The sequence below is a fragment of the Condylura cristata genome, unplaced genomic scaffold, assembly GCF_000260355.1.
Source record: "Condylura cristata isolate star-nosed mole 26May11 unplaced genomic scaffold, ConCri1.0 scaffold00013, whole genome shotgun sequence".
Lineage (NCBI taxonomy): Eukaryota > Metazoa > Chordata > Mammalia > Eulipotyphla > Talpidae > Condylura > Condylura cristata.
The window spans coordinates 20,694,295-20,717,471 of record NW_004567114.1 but is presented as its reverse complement, the minus strand read 5'-3'; the positions used below and the strand labels follow the sequence as shown (position 1 = coordinate 20,717,471).

The 23,177-nt window shown below is 44.0% G+C and overlaps 2 protein-coding genes across 4 annotated transcripts; one reads left to right on the top strand and one right to left on the bottom strand.

The window, feature by feature from the left end:
* Positions 1-2,097: 2,097 nt before the first annotated feature.
* ACYP1 (acylphosphatase 1, erythrocyte (common) type) lies at positions 2,098-12,855 on the bottom strand. 3 transcript variants are annotated; one of them, XM_012724339.1, is made up of 3 exons: positions 12,550-12,855; positions 8,108-8,199; positions 2,098-2,508 (listed from the first exon to the last, which is right to left on the bottom strand). In XM_012724339.1, the coding sequence occupies exons 1-3, from the start codon at positions 12,623-12,625 to the stop codon at positions 2,293-2,295; spliced, it is 384 nt and encodes a 127-aa protein (XP_012579793.1). In that variant the 5' UTR covers positions 12,626-12,855; the 3' UTR covers positions 2,098-2,292. The 3 variants fall into 3 exon arrangements, with proteins under 3 accessions (XP_012579793.1, XP_012579794.1, XP_012579792.1); XM_012724340.1 differs by lacking the exon at positions 12,550-12,855 and adding an exon at positions 8,587-8,690; XM_012724338.1 differs by lacking the exon at positions 12,550-12,855 and adding an exon at positions 8,421-8,550.
* A 1,006-nt stretch (positions 12,856-13,861) lies between these two features.
* ZC2HC1C (zinc finger, C2HC-type containing 1C) lies at positions 13,862-22,638 on the top strand. Its single transcript, XM_004682060.2, has 2 exons — positions 13,862-15,190; positions 21,163-22,638. Exons 1-2 carry the CDS (start codon positions 13,862-13,864, stop codon positions 21,424-21,426), a joined length of 1,593 nt encoding a protein of 530 aa, XP_004682117.1. The 3' UTR covers positions 21,427-22,638.
* Positions 22,639-23,177: the final 539 nt, after the last annotated feature.

The window sequence follows — 23,177 nt, the reverse complement described above, 5'->3', positions numbered from 1 at the left end:
GCGCGCTGGTGGGTCCGAAAAGCTGGTCGCAGCGGTCTCTGTGACCCTTCTGTTACTAGAGCTCCTGGAATCATGCATTGGTGGCCTGCTTTCCCCCCTGTCACCTCGAAATCGGCTTCACCAAATCCCCGATACTAACCGCTTCGGCCGCCGGACACGCGCACGACGGCTCGCGATGCTCGTGCACGCGCGAGCCGACGAGCATGCGCTTTGGAGGAGTCGCCGGAAGACTGCGTCGGTGACGCGGCCCGAGGCGCATGTGCCACAGGTGTCCGATGGGGCGGTCCGTCGTGCCAGGTCTCGTCACTCCGAGTTCCCTGACCGCTCTTAAGTGGCGTGACAAGTCGCCTCTAGCAGTTATACCATTGTTTGTCCTGTCTCCCGCTTTCTCATTTCTTCTTTGCACTTACTAACCGTTTGGTTCAGAATATACTTTACCTGCTTACTGTCTTCTCCAGAGTAAACTGAAGGGATTTGTGTTTACTGCTCTACCCTCCTCCATCCTTCCCAAGAATGCTGCCTGGCCTATGGCGGGCACTCAGAGAGTAAATACAGAGCCTTCCGTGTTAGCGAATGAGCTGGAAAAGACAACAATATCTAGCTTTCTTCGTAATATACAAATGAGAACACCAGGTCGTCCCTTAACTGGCTTTTTTTTGTGTCTTCCCGAGCTTCTGCAGCTTCTTTCCTGAGAGTAGGTTGCTCAAGAACGCTGTGAGAATAAGTGTTTGGGGAAATTGTCTCATTTTCATTGAAACCCTAACATTTAAAAATGTATGACAAATTTGTCTAATGCAGGAATGTAGTCAATTTGACTTTCACTGGTGGTGAAGTAAAATTGTATGCGTTTGCTAGGGTTGCCTAATAAAAATACCACAGACTGGGCAGCTTAAGCACAGAAATTACTTTTGCCACAGTTCTCAAGGCTGGAAACCTGCTATGAAGGTGTAGACTCATCACTGACGCCTTCTAAGGGCTCACTCCTTGATGTGGAGGCTGGGCACCCTGAGCCCCCAAACCTGCTCGCTCTAAAGGGTTCTGCCATCTGCCGCATCACAACAGAACATATATGACCTTTAGTGGAAAGGGATACCATTAGTATACAATACAGAAAAGACAAAGAATATAGTATCTAAATCAAACACCCAAAGTTACCCATCCTCTCATAGGTAAAAGTCCAACCAAAAGGGATTAGCCCAAAGCAAGGCCTCAAAGCCCAACACAAGCCTAAAGCACCTAGGATCCACAGAAAAGGGTCAGAAGTGGCCAGACTAGTCTGGGAGGAAAAGATCAAATTCAAAATCAAGATAAATCAAGAGACCCCAAGGGTCTCTCACCCATGTCTGTTTCACCAGGCCAGGGCCAAGAAGAAGCAAGCTCAGTTTCTGCACATCTCTCTGCTCCATGTGGCTTCCTGAGGTCACCTTCTGGCTCTCCATCCTGCTTCTTTCCCCTCAGTCTTCTCTCCAGATTCCTCACTTCTTTCCTCAGCTACCGTCCTTTGGGGCAAGGCAGGGAACCTGGTACCACCCTTTTTCCTGGGGACCACCCTGTTACATCTTCACATATTCCTTCCTTTGTGCCCACACACAGATAATCTGCCCAATTTTTTCTTGTAAATATACTGAGAATATTGGATTAGGGCCCACTCTAATGGCCTCATTTAACCTTAATCTCTTTAAAGGCCCTATCTCTGAATACATTCACACTCTTGAGGTACAGGGTGTTAGAACTTTACATATGAATTGGAGTGGGTTAGGCAGACATAATTGAGCTATAACATTGTTTTATGTGAATTCCTTACTCAGAGGAAAGGAATGACACTAGAAACTCCAGAAAACTGAAAATTAGTCCAAAGGAACCTTTAATAGCTAACAAATTGAACTTAGGATGTTTGTTGTTATTAACATGCAATTTCCTGAAAGAAAAAAAAAAACTTCATGGAAACCATTTAATGACTCAAAGTAACTGCTAACTTTTTCTTTCCATTGATCTCTTTAAACAACTTCAGAATTCTCTTCCCACAGATGTCTTTGGATTAATACCCCCCAATTTTGCCCAAGATGTAATTCACCAAAAAATAAAGTACCCCACACAGAAGGTTCTAAAGTGTTTTTATTAATTAGAATTGTGTCCAATTGTAACTCCTCCATCATATAAGATACAGTAACATTCACATGTCTGGTGTATATTAAAATAACTTAAATTCTAACATTGAACATAGAATAGTTTTATCTCCTACAGTAAAAAACAAAATCACTGATTTTATCCTGAAAAAATATATTCAGGCCACTATTTCACAATTTGGAAATCTGAGTAATCCAACTTTAAGATAACTTTTTCATTACTGAAGTTTGCTCTGTCGATGTGTGACTTGGGACTTCCTCTTGTCCTAAGCCAATCCTGCATATGACGCACTTTGGAGATGGGACCTTGCAACTGTCCTTGCACTGTCCCCTGTTCAGTGTTCTGGACCCAGCCTACCAATCCCAGCTTTTTACTCTCAGCCTAAAGAAAAGAAAGAAAAAAATAAATTCATTAAAGTTGAGCAAAACAAAGTAAGACTACATTTGTTGCCAGTGTCTTGGCCCTGAACCAAGCCACTGAAACTAATTTGATATTGTCTAGATCAAAACAGAAGAACACAAGGAGACTGTGTTGATCTTAACATGAATGTTGGCACTGCACTCCGTTTCCTCCTCCTACCCTATAAAACCAGGCACTAGAAATTTTCACTATATAGTCAATTTGATTTGTACGAAAGACCAAATTAGACACTTTCAAAATAATTCCCTAAGATGTTAACGATACTGGCTGTATCTTTTTCCATTCTCCTAATCAAGAATCTATTGGGTATATTAAATAGAAAAAGCATGAAATTCTCTGTCTTTAATCAGGGCCACACCTAAACAAATCCAGATGAATGAGTGTCCATTATATCTTTAAAGATCATTAGAGAGTATTTCACAATTTCCTGGGTAAGTTATTCCATTGTTCTCACTATAGAGAAACTAACTCAAGATCTTCAGCTTCCATTTAAAGCTCACTTTTCTGTCATCTCCTGGAGAAGGAAAAAGCAGCTTGTGATTAGTCTCTGAAACCAAAGTTTCATAAGACTACACAACTATTTGCTTTTCACTTTCTTTCCTTCTGCCTAAATAATCACAATAGCTTTAAAGTTGGATAAGCCTATAAAGACCAACTAATCATTGTATTGTTCTTTTCTTACTTAGTTTTTTTGTTTTTGATGTCCTTTCCTTTAAGCCGTTAAACTGTGGAAAGAATAAAAATTTGGGAAATGGGAACAATATTTTAGAGGCAACTTTACTTTAGGAATAATATGAAAGTTACTGATAATTAATGTTATCTAATCTAATAGGAGCATCAGATTACAAAAGAAAATGGGATTTAATATGATTGCATGTCCAAATGCCACAGCAGTGACTGACTAAATGTGGGAAGTTGTTAGAGTTGGCCAAAGAAAATATTCTGCGCAGCTAAACCACTTTTGATGAGGAAATGGAAGTATCCAAATCAGTTATGTTCAAAACAAGACACATCTGTAGACTGAATAAAAATGGTCAGACAAATACAGCTTCAGTAATACAGAAGAAACTAATAAAGAAAAACAGGAGATACCTACAATATGCATTAAATACTGAAAGTAGAGTCAGAAAAGAACACAGAGACTTGATATGGAAACCCCACACCCAACTGACTGTAAAACCACTGTACTGCTACAAATTAACTTAGAGTTGACCATCCATGGTTCTGTAGTGTTACCTTGTATGTTTAAGTAGCTATAAGAATAAATGTGTTGAGGGCCTCCCTGGTGGCCTAAGGGTTAAGTCACAGGGTTATCACCACTGCAGCCTTTGGCTCAGCTGACCTCTCCAGTCTCCACCACTGCTCCCCTCAGCAGCTGACCTCTCCAGTCTCCACCACTGCTCCCCTCAGCAGGTATTTCAGTAGATCTGTCTGTTCTGCTTCCCACTGTCTCTGGTGAATCACCTCTGGCCTACATCCCAGTGCTTCTACGCAAAAAAAGTAAATGTAATAAAAAAAAAATGTGCTAAGTTTTGAACAGGCGATTGTAATAGTCAAATAAGTCATTACATTGCAATTTATCTGAACTTCTAAAAGTGAATAACAATTTCTGAACTTGGAGTTAAGAATGGGGAGTGCCCACAGGTTGTGTGGGGGAGGTGAGAGTAGGTGCGCACATATGCGTGCATCGTATTCAATCTGTTCTTTTTTGTGTGTGTAATAGTTTATTTTTACATCATTGTGTGCATTTTCCCATCTCAGTTGCAATCCCCTTGGGTTTCCCATCACCAAATCACCCATGTGCCATCACCTTAGTCCAGTGCATTTTCCTCACCCACTGTTTTTGATCCCATTCCTGACTCCACCCCCACAAAATGTCTCTGGCATATAGCTGTTCATCATTATCGTTATTTTCTTGCCTGTTCCATTATACTCCTGCTATGAGAGAAACCATCTGGTATTTTTCCTTTTCTTTCTGGCTTATTTCACTAAGCATGATCTTTTCTAGTTCCATCCATGTTGCTACAAAAGACATGTTTTTCTTTTTCTTGGTTGCTGAGTAATATTCCACTGTGTATATGTATCACATCTTTTTTTTTTTTTTTTGTAAAGATTTATTTGTGCATATAGAACTGGGGTGCAGGCCAGAGGCTCAGGGGCAGTGAGAGGCTTCACCAGAGACAAAGTGGGGAGCAGAACAGGCAGATCGACGAAGTACACTGCTGAGGGGAGCAGTGGGCGGGTCAGGAGAGGTCTGCTGTGCCATGTGGTCACCTTCGGGGCAGGTGAGAATCTAACTCATGAGGAAGCGGCTTTAGATTCTCAGTGCTGTGCTTTAACCCGCTGCGCCACCAGGGAGGGCCTATGTATCACATCTTTTTAATCAGTCATCCACTTTTGGGCATTTGGGCTGATTCCATGTCTTTCCAATTGTGAATAAAACAGCAATAAACACAGGGGTGCAGATCTTTTTGAATCAGTGTTTTCGTGTCTTTTGGGTAGATACCTAGAGGAGTGGGATTGCAGGGTCATATGGAAGCTCCATTTGTAGCAGTTTGAGAAACCTCCACATAGCTTTCCATAGTGGTTGTACTAGTTTGCATTCCCACCAGCAGTGCAGGAGAGTTCCTTTTTCTCCATATCTTTGCCAACATTTGTTGCTGCTAGTTGTTTTAAGATGTGTCATCTTCACTGGGGTGAGGTGGTATCTCATTGTGGTTTTAATTTGCATCTCCTTTATTACAAGCAGTGTTGAACTTTTTTTTATATGCTCTGTTCTTATTTTTTAAAGATAGATTCTAATTGCTAACTCATATTCAGCTAAATAACTATTTATTCCCAAGCAAATTCTAAAAATCTAATTCTCCCCCATAAAGTTAGTTCTGTTGGTCATCTGGGACCAACTCTAGTCTCAAATCTAAAAAGAAAGTCCCCTCAACCATAACTTAGACCTCCACCTTAGGAAACTAGGGGAAAAAAAGAACAATCTAACTCAAAATAAGCAGAAAGAAGGAAGTAGTAAGTGTTAAAGCAGGAATTAATACAAAATAGAAAAAAAATCAATAAAACCAAGTTTACTCTTGTAAAAGATCAACAAAAAATTGTCAAATCTTTAGGTAGAATAATCAAGAAAAAAAGAGAAAGCTCAAAGAATCAGAAAAACCAGAAATGAAAAGTGAACATTTACTACCAACCTTACAAAAATTCTGTGAACAATTGGGTGCCAATAAATTAGAAAAGGGCAGATTACTAGAAAAACACAAAGTATAAAGACTGAAACAAAAAGAAATAGAAAATGTGAATGGACAAGCAGAGCAACTGAATTAGAAACCAAAAACTTTCCACAAAGGAAAACTGAGACTTCACAGTTGAATTCTACCAAATGTTTAAAGAATCCTTTAACAGTCCTTCAAAAACAGAGGAAATATTAATACTTCCCAAATCACTCTACTAAGTCAGTATTATCCTCATACCAAAAGCAGACAGAGAGATCACATGAAAACTATATGGGAATATAAGTGCAAGAATCCACAACAAAATACTAACAAGACAACAAAAGTATTATATATACCATGACAACCAGAGTTATCCAGGAATACAATTTTGGTTCAACATACAGAAATTAACATACCATTATATAACTACTCCATAATGATGAATAAAACCAGATTACCATCTTGATAGATGAAGAAAAATATTTTATAAAATACAAAATCTTTTTATGATAAAAACACTCCATAAACTAGAACACAGGGTATTTCTCAACTTGATAAAGGGCACTTCATATATAAAGTATGAAGAAGAATGAAAATATTTGCAAATAATTGAGGGAAAAAATTATTGACAAAAAAATTATTTCCAAGATTCACATTTGAAAAAATAGGAGGAAATAGATCAAGAAGAGAGGCAAACTGTAGAGCAAGGAGCTGTCTTTCCTAAAATGAAATGACAGAGAGGCACTACACTCCAAGGCAAAGCCAAATCCTCAAAAGTGGGCAGCAGGCTCAAGAGACCCACACACACGAGGAGGCCCATACTGTTCTACCCAATAATGAGAAGTGTCAACACTTACTGTTTACTGTGTGTGTGTTTTTTAAGCTATATGAGGTGCTTTATCTCTGTAGCCCTCTAGTGTGGGTATTCTCATACCAGTCTTACAAAAAACTTAGGGAAGCATCGGTTTGAGTCTTCACAGCTCATTAATGGCATCACTGGGACCTAAACCTAGGTCTATTTGACTATACAGCCCCCTCAGCATCATCCCTTATATGTCCTTTGACCCTTTCTTCCACCTTCCTCCTCCTTACTCAGGCTTGAGTTTTAAGTACAACTGTCCCAGGAATGTGACATTATGGCAAAGGTCTTCAATCTTAACTCATTATCTTTGGGGTTGGAGTTACACTGGGAAGGTTATTACCTCATAACTCTCCCCACTCTCAAAACCCCCTCCCTCACACCTGCACACAGAACAGAGGGAAACTGAGATTGCATTTGTATATACATGTTCAGGGAAGATTAGTAACACCGAGGAAGGGACAACGGCTCTCAGGAGTTTATTCATCCCCTTAACTACTCCCATGTCCAGTGTTCCCACTCTTTACCCTGCAATGGATATTTTCATTAGAAACCCTTCACCTGGAAAAGGTAATTGTTCTTTCAAAGCCAAAATGAGAATAAACCAATTAAGTGGGGGAATGGAGTAAGGTTAAAGTAGTAAGAGCATTCTAAAGAAAATGGCAGCAGTAGCAAATGAGAAAACTGTGGTCTATATACACAATGGAATAGTACTCAGCTATAAAAAAGAAAAGACTGGCACTTGCTATTTGCAACAACATGGAGAGGATAATCCAAGTGAAGTAAGTCGACAGGAACAAGATAAAAAACATGATTTCTCTCACATGTGGAATACAGAGAAACAAAACAAAGGGTCAGATAAAACCAAATCAATAACCCACCTTAGAAATCTGACTGGAAATGAATCTACAAGATGGGCAGGGAGGGGAAAGAGGGAAGGAGACATCATGGAGGACAGCAGAGGGCTGAGGATACTGGGGCAGCGGGTGTGGTGTGGGGAAATGCCAAATCAAGTATAAAGGAATGAAGGGAGGAGGCTGGAGAGGCTTTTGGATGTCATCCAGGGTTGCAGACCAATGTTACCTCAATAAAAAAAGAAAAGACAGTGGCAGCAGTGGAAGCAATGACATAAATTCCACAAATGTCATGAGTTCATATAAATGTCATCTCTTAGATCAATATTAGCCTTCCCACAGAGCTGAAACTTGATTTGGTGACAGCACAACAGACAACAAGGGGATATTCTCCACTGAGGAGAGAGCAGCTCATTAGTATGTGTCTAGGCAGCCAACCAGCACTGTTTGAAAAAACCAGTAAGAACAGAAGAGGAATCTTCCGTGTACCATGTCCCCATCACAAAGCATGTTAAACCCAGTGTTCTACAACTCACTCCTCTGCCATGCAGCTACAATAGCCAGCTTCTTCCAGTCAGGAGGGTGTCTCTAATTCCCACGCTCAGAACCCCGAAGCCTGGAGGGCCACATACCTGCGTGTACTTGCGGAAAAACACCCCTTGCACCTTCCCAAAAACTTCATAATCCACTGATATCAGGGTGTCCCCTTCTGCCATGCTCAAGCCTGTCAGAGACCAGGAAAGCAGAAAAGCAAAGGACTCGTTATCCGGCCCCAGGACCCCCAACCCAGGGACAGAAGGGTCACAGCCACACCTCTCCAACCTGACCCACCGCGACCCATCCCTGTCCTGAAGGCCCCCGGGCTGCAGAGTAAGGACGCAGGTAAGCGCCAGCGCGGGTGTGTGGTGTAACAGGCGGACCTGGGCCTCTCAGGGCGGCCATTACCTGCTAACCCCATCACCGCCCTACTCCCATCCATCGCAGGCCCCACTCTCTCCAGTCCTTCATCCTCCCGCGGCCCTGACTTCCAGGGGCTGCCAGGATCCCCTTCCTCTAACATCTTAGGGCTAACAGAACCGATATGCACGCCGCGGGGCCCGTCCTGGCTCACCTTCCTCTTCAGCGTCCCGGGTCCCGCCCGCGACCACCCGGCCAACCGCTCCCCAGCAACGTAACCTTCGCGCCCCGAGCTCAGAGTGCAGCTCCTCTTTCGCTGGCTCTCCTGCCAATCACCTCACTGACCAATAAGAGACCTCGGCTCGGCCCAAAGCCCGCCTAGAGGGTGGGGTTGCGGGAGTAGGTGATCTGCAAGACTCCGCGGGCCTGTTTTGGGGTACAGGGCTCTGGGTTCCCAGAAGGAGCCCTCACCCCACATCAGCTACTAGCGGCATCCTTTTCTTCATTTTCTCACGGGGAGAAAGAGGAAGGAGTACTTGAGATAAATTCAATTATTCAATAAATCTTCACCCAGAGGCTTCTGTCTGCCAAGCACCGTTTTAGGGAGTTAGCACACATTAAGGGCCCTGGCTTGAGGACCTTAAATTATGGAGGTGGGAGCCAATAAACATTAAATCTCATAAATAAATAAATTGATTGGGACACCTACAATTGTTCTGCCCTGAACTTTTCTTTCAGTTCTGTTCAAATTCTGGGTCATGCCCAAGTTTGAAACCGATAGCAGGAAGATAAGTATATAGGAGTTCCCATTAGAGTTACTTCTTCTGTGTGTTGATAAGTTGCTCAAGAGAGTAAACCTTAAAGTTCCAAATAATACTTGTATGTCTATGTCAGTCAGTAGCAAGCAAAATAACCCATGAACCCAGAATTACAGATGAATCAGTTTTATCTAAGCAAAATGACCTAATTGTATGATTTTTCTAAGAAATGTCAGGAGGGGCTGTGGGTAATATTTGTTAAAAATAGGGTTGACTTGCCCAAATGCCCAACAAAAGTAGATGACTGGATTAAAAAGATGTGGTACATATACACAGTGGAATATTACTCAGCAACCAAAAAAAGAAACATGTCTTTTGCAGCAACTTGGATGGAGCTGGAAAAGATCATGCTTAGTGAGATAAGCCAGAAAGAAAAAGAAATATACTGGATGGTTTCACTCATAGCAGGAGTATAAATGGACCAGGCGAGAAAATAAGAATAATGAACAGCCACACACCAGAGACATTTTGTGGGGGTGGAGTGGGGAATGGGATCAAAACGGTGGGGGGAGGGAAATGCACTGGACTATGGTGATGGCACATGAGTGATTTGGTAATGGGAAACCCACGGAAATTACAATTGAGATTGAAAAAAAAATGTACAAAATGATGTAAAAATAAATTATTATATTAGGAAAAAAAAGGGCATTTGAACCCCAAGTACCCTTATAATTAAGAATATGTATGAAAGAAAGAAAGTTGTGGGGTTTAAATTCCTCCTTGATTGCTTAAATATATATAACACCCCTTCACAACATAAGACACCATAACACTGGCAGACTTAGCAAGGTGAGATATTTGCAATAGATCCAGACCCTGAGGAATCATAGACCCTTAGTGCTGGGGTAGGGGCGGGGAGCTAGATTGAATGTTGTGCTTGACAATATTTGAAAACAATGATAGAGTACCTGGAAGATATTTCTCTCTCTCAAACTAAGTTTAAACCCATTTCTCTATAGAATTAAAAATTGATTGTATATCTAGTATATATGGGACACTATAGGATATGCAAGTGTTAAAATTATTTGTCCTTAAAGAATGCTTAAGGTAAGGGACACATTTGTATGCAAATAACGACAATACAATGTACCACATGGAAATTTGCATGAACATCTATTGAGAGCTCATCATAAACCAGCTTTGTACTATACCAGGGATGGAAAATTATGAGCACACAAAGGAACAAAAAGATACATTACGACTGGGAAGACTGGAAAAGCACTCTGGAAGAAAAGCATTTCATTCAACCAGAAAGAGCTGGAATTGGGATTTAGATCCAGGTAGTTCAAGTGAGGAAGCCACTTCCATAAATGTTGTTTTACTACCTCCGGGTATGTGGAGTTGGGGTAAAGGTAACACCAGTGAGGTAAGAAGGTGCAAGTAATCAGCTATGGCTATACCAGGGGTTCTTAACCTTGGCTACACACTAAGACTTTGGGAGAAGCTTTCAAAAATGCCAACACTGGGCCCACCCTGGTGGCGCCATGGGTTAGGACGCAGCACTGGAAGTGACCTGCAGCCGCCTCAGTGCAAGTTCAATCCCCGGCCCCAGAGGTGACCCACATGGTGCGGCAGACCTCTCCTGACCTGCCTGCTGCTCCCCTCAGCAGTGTATTTCCTCAGTCTGTTCTGCTCTCCACTCTGTCTGTGGTGATGCCTCTCACCACCCCTGCACCTCTGTCCCATACCCCAGTTCTGTATACATGAATAAATAAATCTTAAAAAAAAAAATACCAACGCCCAGATGTAACTTTCCAGGCGTAAGGTGTAGTCAGAGTCTAAATCTGCTGGGTTAGGTGCTGAGGAGGCAGGCCTGGAAAGGTAGCTTTGACGTAATCTGTCAGATTGAAATACCATGATAAACCATGTTTCAACTATAAATAAGAATCCATTGGGTAGGAAAATGATACATCAGAAGTCATGTATAATTCGTCAGGCACCAGATACTGGAAAACAAGAACAGAAGCTAGAAGTGATGCCATCCTCCAAAGAAGCGAGGAACTCACATAGAGCAGTAGAGAGATTAAGGAAGGTTCATATATGAGAGATATTGCAGAAGTAAATTCAACAGTCTGCTCAGCACGTAGAGGGGAGGGTCAACAAACAGGGAGGAGAGGAAGATGACGATCCTTTGAGAGAGCATAAGCAGAAACACTGGAGAAGTGGACTGGGGAATGGGAGATGATTATGAATTTGGTTTCTGTCCTACAGAGTTTGAGGTTTCTAAGGAACATTTATGGGTAAGTATTAAATGGGCAGTTGGAAATTTGAGCCTGTAACTAAGGAGAGAGAACTAAACATGATATCATTTAAACATAGGTGAGACACCTGAAATCTCAGCATTTATTTGGTTGAAATCATTAAGGAAAAGAAAAGAAGAAAGTCTGGAAACACACATGTATGAAATGAGAAAGACCTTGAAGCTTTTGTCTTTGTCTTTGGAAAGTCACTGATAGTCTTGCAGTTAAATAAGGTAGAAAAGATGAAAGTCAGACCACAATGGGCTGAGCAATGAGGGGGAGGTGTTGAAGTGGGGTAGCCAATGTACATCGTTTTCTTGTTAAGAACTATTATAGAGAAGTGGGACTAACATGACAGGGGCCACACAGGATAAGGGAAGTTAAGATTTGTTTTGCAGGGGAAAGTTAAACAAAGCTTAAAACCCAAGAGGAGTATGTGGGTAGATAGCACTGGAAGTTGACAAACTGGAGGAGTTAAGGGATAGTCAGTTCTGGAAGGTATGAGAGGACTAATGAGAGAGGGGTGGGTGGGCTTCTGAGGTTGATGACAGGGAGGCCCAGTGCTGAGATTAATTAGGATCTTGAGAAGCTGGACATGTCTGGAACTGCATGGATCGAGAAGTCAGCTAGGCAAGGAAGAAAAGGACAGCCTTGGAGGGCCTAAGGAGGAGTTTCTTCATAATATGTAAAAGCTGTAATATGACATGTTGAGGTATTACCACTGACTACAGCTGTCTATATTATTTTCCATGTGCATAAATCTTTTGAGTAATTACAGGAAAAATGTAAGCTGACTGGTCCAAACAGTTTACACAAATGAACTGAAGCATGAAGACAAACTCTCTTCTGATGTTAACAAGTTATAGAGTATCATTCAATGTTGAAACCAGGTTATCCTGATTATTTTTGACCTGTTAGTTAACTATGTTATTACATTTGGCTGAGTCACCCATGGGCCCTAAGTAGAAGTGCCAGATTAAAACATGATGTCAAAAAAACTAGGTCGTCTACAAAACTACACCGTAAAAGATACTCAGTAGCAAAACCTAGCCCAGTTGCTAACATTTGACAGCAAGCACCAAACTATTGGCGAGGAAAAGTGCGGAAAGGCAGCCATACCTGAGGCCTGTACAAAGCAGCCGAGCGTGCTAACCAAGGCTATCAGCAGACCCACTTCCGTAAAGTGAGCAGACATCGGAATTCCACCGCAGAGTGACTTGAGGGCATGCTTACGGGACTCAGTCCTTTGCCAGAGGACACACCCAGGACACAGGAGCAACGTTCTCAAAGTACAGGTTCTTTGACGAGCCCCAGAGAAGCCTCTCCTGCCCCTCCCGCGTTCCCCAAGTGCAGGGCTGGGCCGAGCTACAGAGTTGGCTGGCCAAGTGACACTCTGGCTGACAGCACACCCCTTTCCGGGCCAGGTCCTGGGATCGCGTGCGGACTGCGCCTGCGCCACTCCCCACCCTGGGCTGGGTCCGCCGGGAGTGGGCGTTCGCGGCGAGGGGCGGGGCTGGGTGCTCGTCTCCAGGCAACGGCAATAACAGAGGCCTGCTGAGGCGCCTGCGCAGGAGTCGGTTGGGTGGGTGGTCGGGAAATCTAAGTCCTGGGGTGTCCTCTGAGCAAGAGCCGTCCCCGAGAGCCTCAGGTACGCGGCAGGGTGGGACACAGGGAAACACGGCACCCTCAGCCTCCTATAGATCCGGTGGACAGGCGAAGGAGAGGTTGTCCCCAAAAGGAAGTTTTCCGTGGGGACGCCAGGATTGACTCTCCAGGACAGAGCTTCATTTCTGAGTTCCGAATTTAAACCTGCAGGGCTAGGTCAGGTGGACTCCAGCTCTCAGAGGAAAGACCTTCTGCCCTCTGCACCCGGATAGGTGGGGAGACTCGTAGGTTGGAATTTTAATCACAAGACAGGTGTCCAGCAGGCCCTGGGCGGCCTCTGTGATCTTGGGGTCAGTGGGAGGAAAACCCCGAGAGCTATTTATGCCAACTACCTGTAAAATGTTGTTGGCACAGAGCGGGTCACTCAGCCTAAGCTCCCTGAGTTCCAGTTCAGGTCAGGAGAAGAAATGAGCCAGCCAGGGGAAGTTGCCTGACTTTCAATCCAGCAGCTCATCCCACTGTCTATAGAGGACACTGTACTGCGGCAGGGGCAGTTCCTATGTGTGACAGACGCTGGCCACAGGGACACTAGTATCCTGTTCATTTTTCATTCTCAGGACCTAACACAGTGCTTGGCACACAGTAAGCACCCACCAAATGCTGACTGAAAGAAAGCTCTGACAGACCCCGCACCACTGTCTCTAGAACAATTTAGGGAGAAATGTGCATAGGAAAAATGTTAGTCTACTTTCGCAGTGGAAGTGAACCCCAAACTTCTCACAGGTGTCTGATTCACATCTCTCCTAGGTCTCAGTCAGGCCCCTGAATGGCTGGTCTCCAGTGGGCGCCACCTCTGCCTATGGCTGTTATGCTCCCATATAATAAAGCAGAAGCCCCGGGGCTCCACTCCATCAAACAAGACCTCTATGAACGAGGTGACCCTTCTCAGAGGTCCTCAGTGGTACGCCTAAGGGACAGTTACCAGAAGCGGCTTTTGAGCAACAAAGAACTAACACAGGACCATCTCTATACTCACCCCAAAAGGAATGCCTGCAGCAAAGTCCGGAGCTGTGCCTATCCCCACTGTACTGAAATCAGCCAACAAGATTCAGGAAGCAGCCCCCAGAGACAAGTGAAGGGTTCGTTTTACTCATCCAGCCCTCAATCCTGGTATCCTGAAACAAATAACCAGGACTTCATCCCCTTCACTAAAAGGAGAGTGGGGGTCGACCGGGCATACCCACTGAAACCTGTGTTCCATCGGAAGCCTCGTAGTATATGTGAAGCTGGCATTTTGGGGGACCAAAATGTCTCCTCAAAACTTGCTGATCCAAGAGAGTTTTCATCCAGCAGCTTTGGCTCAAGGAACTGGACAAATGCACCCATGGTCAGTTCTGTTCTTGCTGCCTCCGACGAGACTGCCATGGCAAACTACCACAGGGCCGAGTGGGTGCGAATCCAAAGACTAGAGGCTGCAGGGGAGAGCCTAGAGGAGGAAATCCGAAGGAAAGAGACCCTCCTGAAAGAAAAGCTGAAGAAGACAGAGGAGGAGCTCAGAAGGATCCAGAGGGAAAAAGAACAGGCTGAGGGAAATGAGAAAAGAGAGCTACAGAGAGTGACACTCCCCAGGAGGAGGGTTAAAGGGAATAGCAATGCCACACACAGACCTGTCTTCTCCCCAGAACCTGGGTCTGAGGAGGTACACAGCAGACACAGGGGAGAGGATAAAACTTGGAGACAATCTCAGGAAAACTCTAGCCCACCCCAGTTCTCTGATTTTGGAATACAGAGGCTCAAAAGGGAAAGACTGGTGGCAAGCAATAACAAAATCCATGACCTGGTCTCTGGGCCACTGACGGAGAAGACTTCTCAGCCTCCAGAAGTTCCAGGCAGTGCCTTGCAGGCATCCACCAGCAATTCTAGCTTGTCCAGACCACCCAATTCCTCAGGTTCCAGCTGTTCCACTGAAGAGCCAGAGCTGGGCGCGTGCGGCCATTGTGGACGCAAGTTTCTCTTGGTCAGGCTGGAGAAACACTCCAATGTCTGCAGCAGGATGCAGGGTTCCAAGAGGAAAGTGTTTGATTCCTCCAGGGCCCGGGCCAAAGGCACAGAACTAGAGCAGTACTTGAATTGGAAAGAGTCGGCCTCCGTCAAGGTAACCAGGGCCTGATGGATTTGACTTTGAGTCAGGGTCACTGTTAAGAGCCTGTTAAACCCACATCAATTTTCTTTAGAAAAAAATTTCTTGTAGTAGATAAGGAGAGAGAATCCACATTGACTGCTATTAGCAGTCATAGTGACAGGCTTTTCATGTGATCGTCACCACACCCTGTGGAGGTTTTATTATCTCTGATTCTAACAGTTCCAAAATCAAGTTTCGTGAGGTTAAGTAACGTGCATGAAATCAGTTTGAAATATCAGATATAGTGTTTAAATCTGAATCAGAATGACTCCAAAATCTAGACATAAAATATGTTCTCTTAATTATAAAATATTTACTTTAGAAAATGTAAAAGACATGAAAAATATAAAGAAAATTCTGCAGTAATTCATTCCCCAAGAGAATTTTTGTAATATACTCTGCCACCTCCCCAAAGTAGCATGTTACTACTCTTATAATTGTATCTCCTTTTTAAAAGAGTAGCCCACTTTGGATATACCTTCTTAGTAAACACATGAAACACAACTGGGTTTGGAATTCTTTTTCTATCCGTTTAGAATGTAACCATCTCAAAGGTAAAGAACTTTATTTTTGGTTATCTCTCTAAAACTTCTAGTTGCAGGAAAACTAGATTGCAAAAAGCAAGGACCTTAATAAGACCCACAACAAGTTTCAAAGGCACATCTGGAGTGTGAGATCAGAAGATAGTCTTATAAATACGTTTCCCACTCTGTCAACTTTACTGCTTGGATTTAAAGTGTTTCTCAGTGTGCCTTGCTGACAAGGCATGCTACAATTAGCAATTGTAGTGTATATTAGAAAAATATGGGCCCTCCCTGGTAGCGCAATGGGTTAAAGCACAGCACTGCAAGCTAGCTACAGCCACTTCAGTGCAAGTTCAATCCCTGGCCCAGGAAGTGATCCAAACGGCGCTGGTCGACCTCTCCTGACCCTCCCGCTGCTCCCCTCAGCAGTGTACTTCATCAGTCTGCCTGTTCTGCTCCCCACTCTGTCTCTGCTGAATCCTCTCTCTCCCACCCCTGCAACTCTGGTCTACACCCCAGTTCTTGTATGCATAAATAAATAAATCTTTAAAGAAGAAAAAGAAAAATATGGCCACATAGTAAACCCTTAATTTCCAGCAATTATGAATGTGAGGAAAAACAGTACATAATTAATAGTAAGGGGTATCAAGTGAAAGTGGTAAGAAAATCCTTCAAAGTCTGAGAAAGCCTAGATCACATGAATTTACAAGTCCCACCCATTCTAACATTCTAGCAAAATAGAAGCACGTCATTCTGTGATCATTTCTTTGCAACTCTCCCTCTCCTACACCATACTATCTCTTGTCTGTGCCCACTAAGTTTACATGCATGTGTACGGGGCCATTTATCTGATGGCTGTTAATAGTTTTTTTGCATTAAGATTTTTTTTAGTATAATTTGGATGATTACCATAAGAAAATTCCTTCTGTTTTCAGAGATAAGCCCTGAAACTGCTTTCCAATCAGAATTCCAACATTTTGCTCTTGTAGATAATGGTATGACCACCAGTTCCTGTTCTTTCCTGTTTTATTTCTGGTCAACCCAACAATCCACTGGAGTGTTGTCTCATCGAAGCAGTTTACTTCTGACCAGAACCTTAAACACCTTATATTTCTTAAATTTTTGTATGTGGTTGTAGTAAAGCAAAAGAATTGGGTTTCTGAGGTCAGATACCTTGGAAATTAATTTGGGGAATTAACCTGGGAAATTAATTTTGGGAATGTGTTGCTTTGAGCACCAATGCAGAAAGGAACATGAGATGAGCCCCCATCCTTGGAAATGTCCCAAGTCTTATTTCCAAGCTTTGTACCTCAGGAGGATGGGTGGTGTGAGTCTCTGTCACTCCTCCAGTGTACTCACACAGGTATCTATTTTTAAAGATTTATTTATTTATGCATACAGAACTGGGGTACAGGACAGAGATGTGGGGGTGGTGGTGAAAGAATTCACCAGAGACAGAGCGGGGAGCAGAATAGGCAGATTGAGGAAGTGCATTGCTGATGGGAGCAGTGGGCGAGACAGTATAGGTCAGCGGCACCATGTGAGTCACCTCTGGGGCTGGGGATCGAACTCCACTTAAGTAGCTGCTGCTAACTTGCAATGCTGTGTCCTAATCCATTGTTCCATCAGGGAGGGCCTATGTATCTTTTAACCTTCATGCACTGCAGACTCTTACTCACATCCCTCTACTTAAGCACTTGAGCACAGAGACCACATCTTTGTGCTTTCTGGTTAATAAATGCTAAGTGGATAAAATTTCAACACAATGAAGGAATAAAATGTACATGTCCTATGGTCAAGGAATTTTCCCTTAATTTTTTTGTTTCCTGGATACCAAATCTAATACTGATGATCTTGCCTTCATGTCTGGTTTAGTAAGAGACTTTCCTGACAGCTCCCTGTTTTGATAGCATCTCTTCCTGTTATTCCTTAAAAATCACAGCTCACCAACTAGGTACTTGTCTCCTTTCTTTTTTATCTACTTTAAAAAAAAATTTTTTAGAAAGATTTATTTATGTATACAAGAACTGGGGTACAGGCCAGAGATATAAGGGCAGTGGGAGGATTCATCAGAGACAGAGTGTGGAGCAGAACAGGTGGACTGGTGAAGTACACTGCTGAGGGGAGCAGAGGGCGGGTCAGGAGAGGTCTGCTGCACCATGTGGGTCACTTCCTTGGCCGGGGGTCAAACTTAGGCTGAAGTGGCTGTGGAAAACTTCACAGTGCTGTGCTTTAACCCCTTGTGCCACCAGGGAGGGCCCTCTTTTATCTTTTCTTTTGAAAATTAACTTTTTAAAAAATTTTATAATAGTTTATTTTTACATATTTTGGTGCATTTTTCCATCTCAGTTGCAATCCCCTTGGAATTCCCATCACCAAATCACCCGTATGCCATCACCATAGTCCAGTGCATTTCCCTCCCCCCACTGTTTTTGATCCCATTCCCCACTCCACCCCCACAAAATCTCTGGTATATAACTGTTCATCATTATCATTATTTTCTCTCCTGTTCCGTTATAGTCCTGCTATGAGAGAAACCATCTGGTATTTGAAAATTAACTTTTAAAAGTAAATAATTTTGATAACGTCTTAAAAACTGTAGGATGCTCTGTACTGCAGATCAGCAGTGTCCCGCCCCATCCTCTGCAGCCCTCACTTTTCCCTGAGGCATCCCTCAATTCTCACCTCAGGGCTATCGGCTATCTAGCTCCGTATTTCTAAATAAGAGACCTATTTTCTTGATTTATCAATTTTGCACACTATATATTGACTTCTTCTTGTAGACACTGTGGGTTGAGGTCTTTTTCATATCCCTTCTCCTCCCGTTGTTCTCTAATCCTTTTGTTGGAGAGGAATCATAATTTTGGGTTAAATCAGTAATCAGCTTTAGCATTTTAATGACCATGTCAATTTTGTTCTCTGATGACTGAACAAATTCTGTTCCTGCTCAATGCACTTGGAGTTAATAAGTGACTCAAGTTTTCCTTTGTTTGATTTCCTACATTCCTGTCTCTAATTCCCCACCATTCCTGCCTGTACCCCGAGGCTCATGTCTGACACCTGTTACTGTATTTTTGTAAGTGCTCAAGCACCTCTTATAATCTATCCGTCTCACATCTTTACTCTGGAATCCGGCCTTCACTGATCTTTTCCCTCCTGCTCCAGTCTGGACTTCTTGTTCTCAGCGGGCGCAGACCCATTGACCTGGGATTTCTCTTTACACTCTTCTGTGTTGAGTTGCTTGTTCTTGACCTGCTGTCTCTCCCTTTTTCTGGCTTTACCCCTTTCCCTTGCTTTCCTGGACTTTACTAAGAAAAGTACATGGGATGTACTTTATATTGGGATGAATGAAAATATATACAGCATATTTGATTAATGATTGGGCCAGATATAGAATTCTAGGTGGAAAGGATTTTGTTGGAACTTTTAAGATTTATTTATTTATGCATACAGAATTGGGATACAGACCAGAGGTGCAGGAGGGAGAGAGGATTCACCAGAGACAGAGAAGGGAGCAGAACAGGCAGATCTACCAAAATACACTGCTGAGGTGAGCAGTGGGCGCACGTGGGTCAGCTCCCTGGCGGGGGATCGAACTCTTGTTGTAGTGGCTGCCAATAGCTTCACAGTGCTTCATCCTAACCTGTTGTACCACCAGGGAGGACCCTTTGTTGGAACTTTTTTTTTTTAAGATTTATTTATTTGTGCATACAGAACTGGGGTACAGGCCAGAGGCTCAGGGGTGGTGAGAGGCTTCACCAGAGACAGAGTGGGGAGCAGAACAGGCAGATCGACGAAGTACACTGCTGAGGGGAGCAGCAGGCGGGCCAGGAGAGGTTTACCGCGCCATGTGGTCACCTCCGGGGCAGGCAGGAATTAAACTCATGCCGAAGAGGCTTTAGATTTTCAGTGCTACAGGCCAGAGGCTCAGGGGCAGTGAGAGGCTTCACCAGAGACAGAGTGGGGTAAAGAACAGGCAGATCGACGAAGTACACTGCTGAGGGGAGCAGCGGGCGGGCCAGGAGAGGTCTGCCTCTCCATGTGGTCACCTCCGGGGCAGGCGGGAATCGAACTCATGCAGAAGCGGCTTTAGATTCTCAATGCTGTGCTTTAACCCGCTGCACCACCAGGGAGGGCCCCACTAACATTTTTTTTGATTTTGGCTGTTATTAGATAAAACCTGTATTTCCCCTCCTAGAAGCATACAGTATTCTCTTTTGAAATTCTGAAATTTTGTAATGATTGTGTAGCATACTTAGTAGGCCATTTTAATCACAAAGAGTAGTGACCTTTAATTGTGTGATCGTTTATTGTATTGTTTATTTCCTTCTCATGCTTTCTTTTCATCTTGGCACACCAGTTGATCAGGTGTTGGGCTTCCAGGGTTGACTTTCTAATTTTTTTTTTTTAAAGATTTATTTATTTATGCACACAGAACTGGGGTACAGGCCAGAGGTGCAGAGGCGGTGAGAGTGAACCAGAGACAGAGTGGGGAGCAGAACAGGCAGACTGACGAAGTACACTGCTGAGGGGAGCAGCGGGCGGGTCAGGAGAGGTCTGCCTGGCCATGTGGTCACCTCCGGGGCAGGCGGGAATTGAACTCATGTGGAAGTGGCTTAAGCTTCTTAGCGCTGTGCTTCAACCCACTGCGCCACCAGGGAGGGCCCTGATCTAAAGGGTTTTTATTGGAAAAAGTTTTCTTCTGCAACCAGCCTTATTGCTGCCTCCAGACTGTGCAGCGTGTATGTTCCTGGGCTTGTGTAGGTTCCCACCTTGTTAGTTTTACTCAAATATCTGAGAAACTTGGCTGTCCATTCATATTTAAGCTTGTGTGGGGCTTGCTCACTAGGAGTTATCAAAGAATGAGCCTTCCAGTGGGGTCCCCCAGAGGCAGATCCTGCTGGCTTTCTTCTACCTGGCAGAGCATCCAGAGAACCCTCCAGTCTCCTAAGAAGGTGCCAGCGAGTACTCGGTACTCCGGAGCTGACTCGGGGAAGAAGGCTGTCAGGTCCACACTTCATCATGTTCACTTGCAATTAATCCCCATTTCTAGCTGAGATTAACCATGTTTCTCCACTGTATTTGGGTTTCCTGAGTCGGAAACATGTCAATTTTTGCAGAGAATGAGCCCCTGTTCTCCTGCGAGGGTGCAGGAAGGGTTGGACCATCCTCACTCTGGCACTTCCAAGCCCTGAGCCTCTTCCTGATTTCTGCTGGAGAGAAGTTCACTGTTCAGCATTATCCCCTTTGCTGGCCCTTTGTGTAAGCGCCTCCACTCTGGCCAGGCAGTCGTCACTGTTCCTTTCCTGCTCTTTTGAGCTTGTGGACTAACGCCCTTTTTATTTCCTGACACTAGAGTGGAGACTCAGGAGGAGCGGAGAGAAATGCCAAGACGAATGACCAGTTTCCTTCTACTTACAGGCTGAAGTCCCTCCAAAGAGCAACTGGAGACAGAAGCATGAATCTTTCATCCGCACCCTCCGTCGGGCGCGGGAGGTCCAGCAGATAATTGCCAAAGGGGGAAACCCCGCTGACTTGCCTCCTATCCTGTCCACAGAAAATCCAGACTATATTCAGTGTCCTCACTGCAGCCGCTACTTTGCTCCCAAGGTGGCGGAGCGGCACATTCCCAAGTGTAAAACCATCAAGAACCGCCCCCCACCTCCAAGGAAGCATTACAGTTGAGCCAAAAAGAGTGGCAACTTCCTTGATGGTTTGGAAGGCTGTTTCAAGCAGCATACTGGAAAACAATGTGATGCAAAGCAGAATGAACTGAAAATTTCCCAGTTCCCAGATCTGCCTGCAGAGCTGGAATCTATGAGGAGACCCACTGCTAAGCAGCAGGAGGCAGCAAACAGCCTTAGCCCCCCACCAGACACCCCTCAGGCTGGTGTGCCTGTTACTGACCCAACAACTGACTTCAACACAGTGAGCAGGCTACATTAAATTCTCCTCACAAATCCTTCCTGGGGTTGTGCGAGTGCCTGCATGTGGGGTGCCTGCTTGCCACTGCTTCTGCAATGTGTGGCTGTGGTTCCTGTTAGCTCTTCTTGCTCTTGCAAGAAACTGGCTCATGACCGTTCTGCTGTCAGAGGACCATAGTCACCTAGTTGGCATCTCTTACAAGTGATGAGATTTTTGCTGGAAGCAAGTTCAAGTCCTTGACCTCCCATTGCATGGTCCTGTTCAAAAGCCAGTAAACATAACAGAAGCGGGGCACCAGGGTACTCTTAAAACCTCCCTGTGGTGTGCTGTATAACAGAGGGAGCCGCCGCCTCACGCAGCTGACAGGATGGGGTGGGGGAATGCACACTGTACGTCTCTGCATTTGTTCTTTTCTAATTGATTGCATATGTTTAAAAAAAAATTCAGCTATTACTAGCGCTCTTTCAAATGTTGGTTGGTTGGATGGCTTTTTGAAATGAAGCAGCAACATCTACCATCAAACTGGGATATTGCCGTGTTGGGTGTCCCTGCTGCTTACACAAACACAGTAAACTTCTGTTTTAGAAAGTAAACTAAAGGGATGGGCCCAGATCTTTTACTTTTCCATGCAGAATCATGCCTGGTACAAGCCATGTCTGTCATGAGGCCCTCAGTACATGTGTTTCAGGAATTTAAAACAAAAGGAATGAGTTCTAGACTTGTCAGGTGGGAGAAGTAACATCTGGTGGGGGTGGTATCAGTTCAGGCGGCATGAAGTAGCCTAACTGATCTGAAATACTTGGAGGATTATCCCCCATGGGCATCCAGTTGTTAGTTTAAAATACTGGAGGGAAATCATCCATGTTGATCTGGGCTACAGTGCCCAGGTAGTCAACACATCAATGTACTACTAGGCAATAAATACCTGCTCACTCATTCCATCTCTCCTGTGGCTTGTCAGAGTGGGGGGCTCAGAAGTCAGACCAACTTGCAAAGAGTTTAGCTGTGAAGCTGAAAGACACTAGGCTGGGAAAAAAATGATTATTTAAGAAACAGTATATAATGAATTGCTTTATAGTCTCCTGACAGCGCAAAGGAAAATATTATCACATAGAGCATTTCTTGGTTGTCATTCAAAAAAAAGAACCTCACAGACACTGGATATTTAACACAATGCGTACATTCCCCAGCCAAGTTTACTGAGGCACATACTTTAAGTTTCACATCACAGTAAAAGCAAACTACCAAGCAAAGGGAAGAATGAGCTGAGGCTGCGAAGTGGTAGCACCCGTGGAGTGCTTTGCCCCACGGCCGTTTGATTTGGCTGGCACAGTATTAAAAATAATTTAAAAACTTTGGTTATGGAGCACCTCATGACAAAACAGAAGTTCTAGAATTACTGGGCCAGCAACTGTGCACAGCACCAGTTTAATGGGGTTCAGGGCCAGAGCTCCTTCAGAGCACCCCACTTGCGCCACAGCCCTATCTGGCCTGGCCCCACAGTCACTTGG

Excerpts from the sequence above, each read along its gene's own strand:
- ACYP1 (XM_012724338.1), bottom strand. The coding sequence starts at position 8,535 with ATGTTAGAGGAAGGGGATCCTGGCAGCCCCTGGAAGTCAGGGCCGCGG. Across the intron at positions 8,200-8,420 it reads GGCGGTGATGGGGTTAGCAG|GCTTGAGCATGGCAGAAGGG; the intron begins GTAATGGCCGCC and ends GGTCTCTGACAG. Across the intron at positions 2,509-8,107 it reads TTTTCCGCAAGTACACGCAG|GCTGAGAGTAAAAAGCTGGG; the intron begins GTATGTGGCCCT and ends TCTTTTCTTTAG.
- ZC2HC1C (XM_004682060.2), top strand. The coding sequence starts at position 13,862 with ATGGCTGGTCTCCAGTGGGCGCCACCTCTGCCTATGGCTGTTATGCTC. Across the intron at positions 15,191-21,162 it reads AAGAGTCGGCCTCCGTCAAG|GCTGAAGTCCCTCCAAAGAG; the intron begins GTAACCAGGGCC and ends TTCTACTTACAG.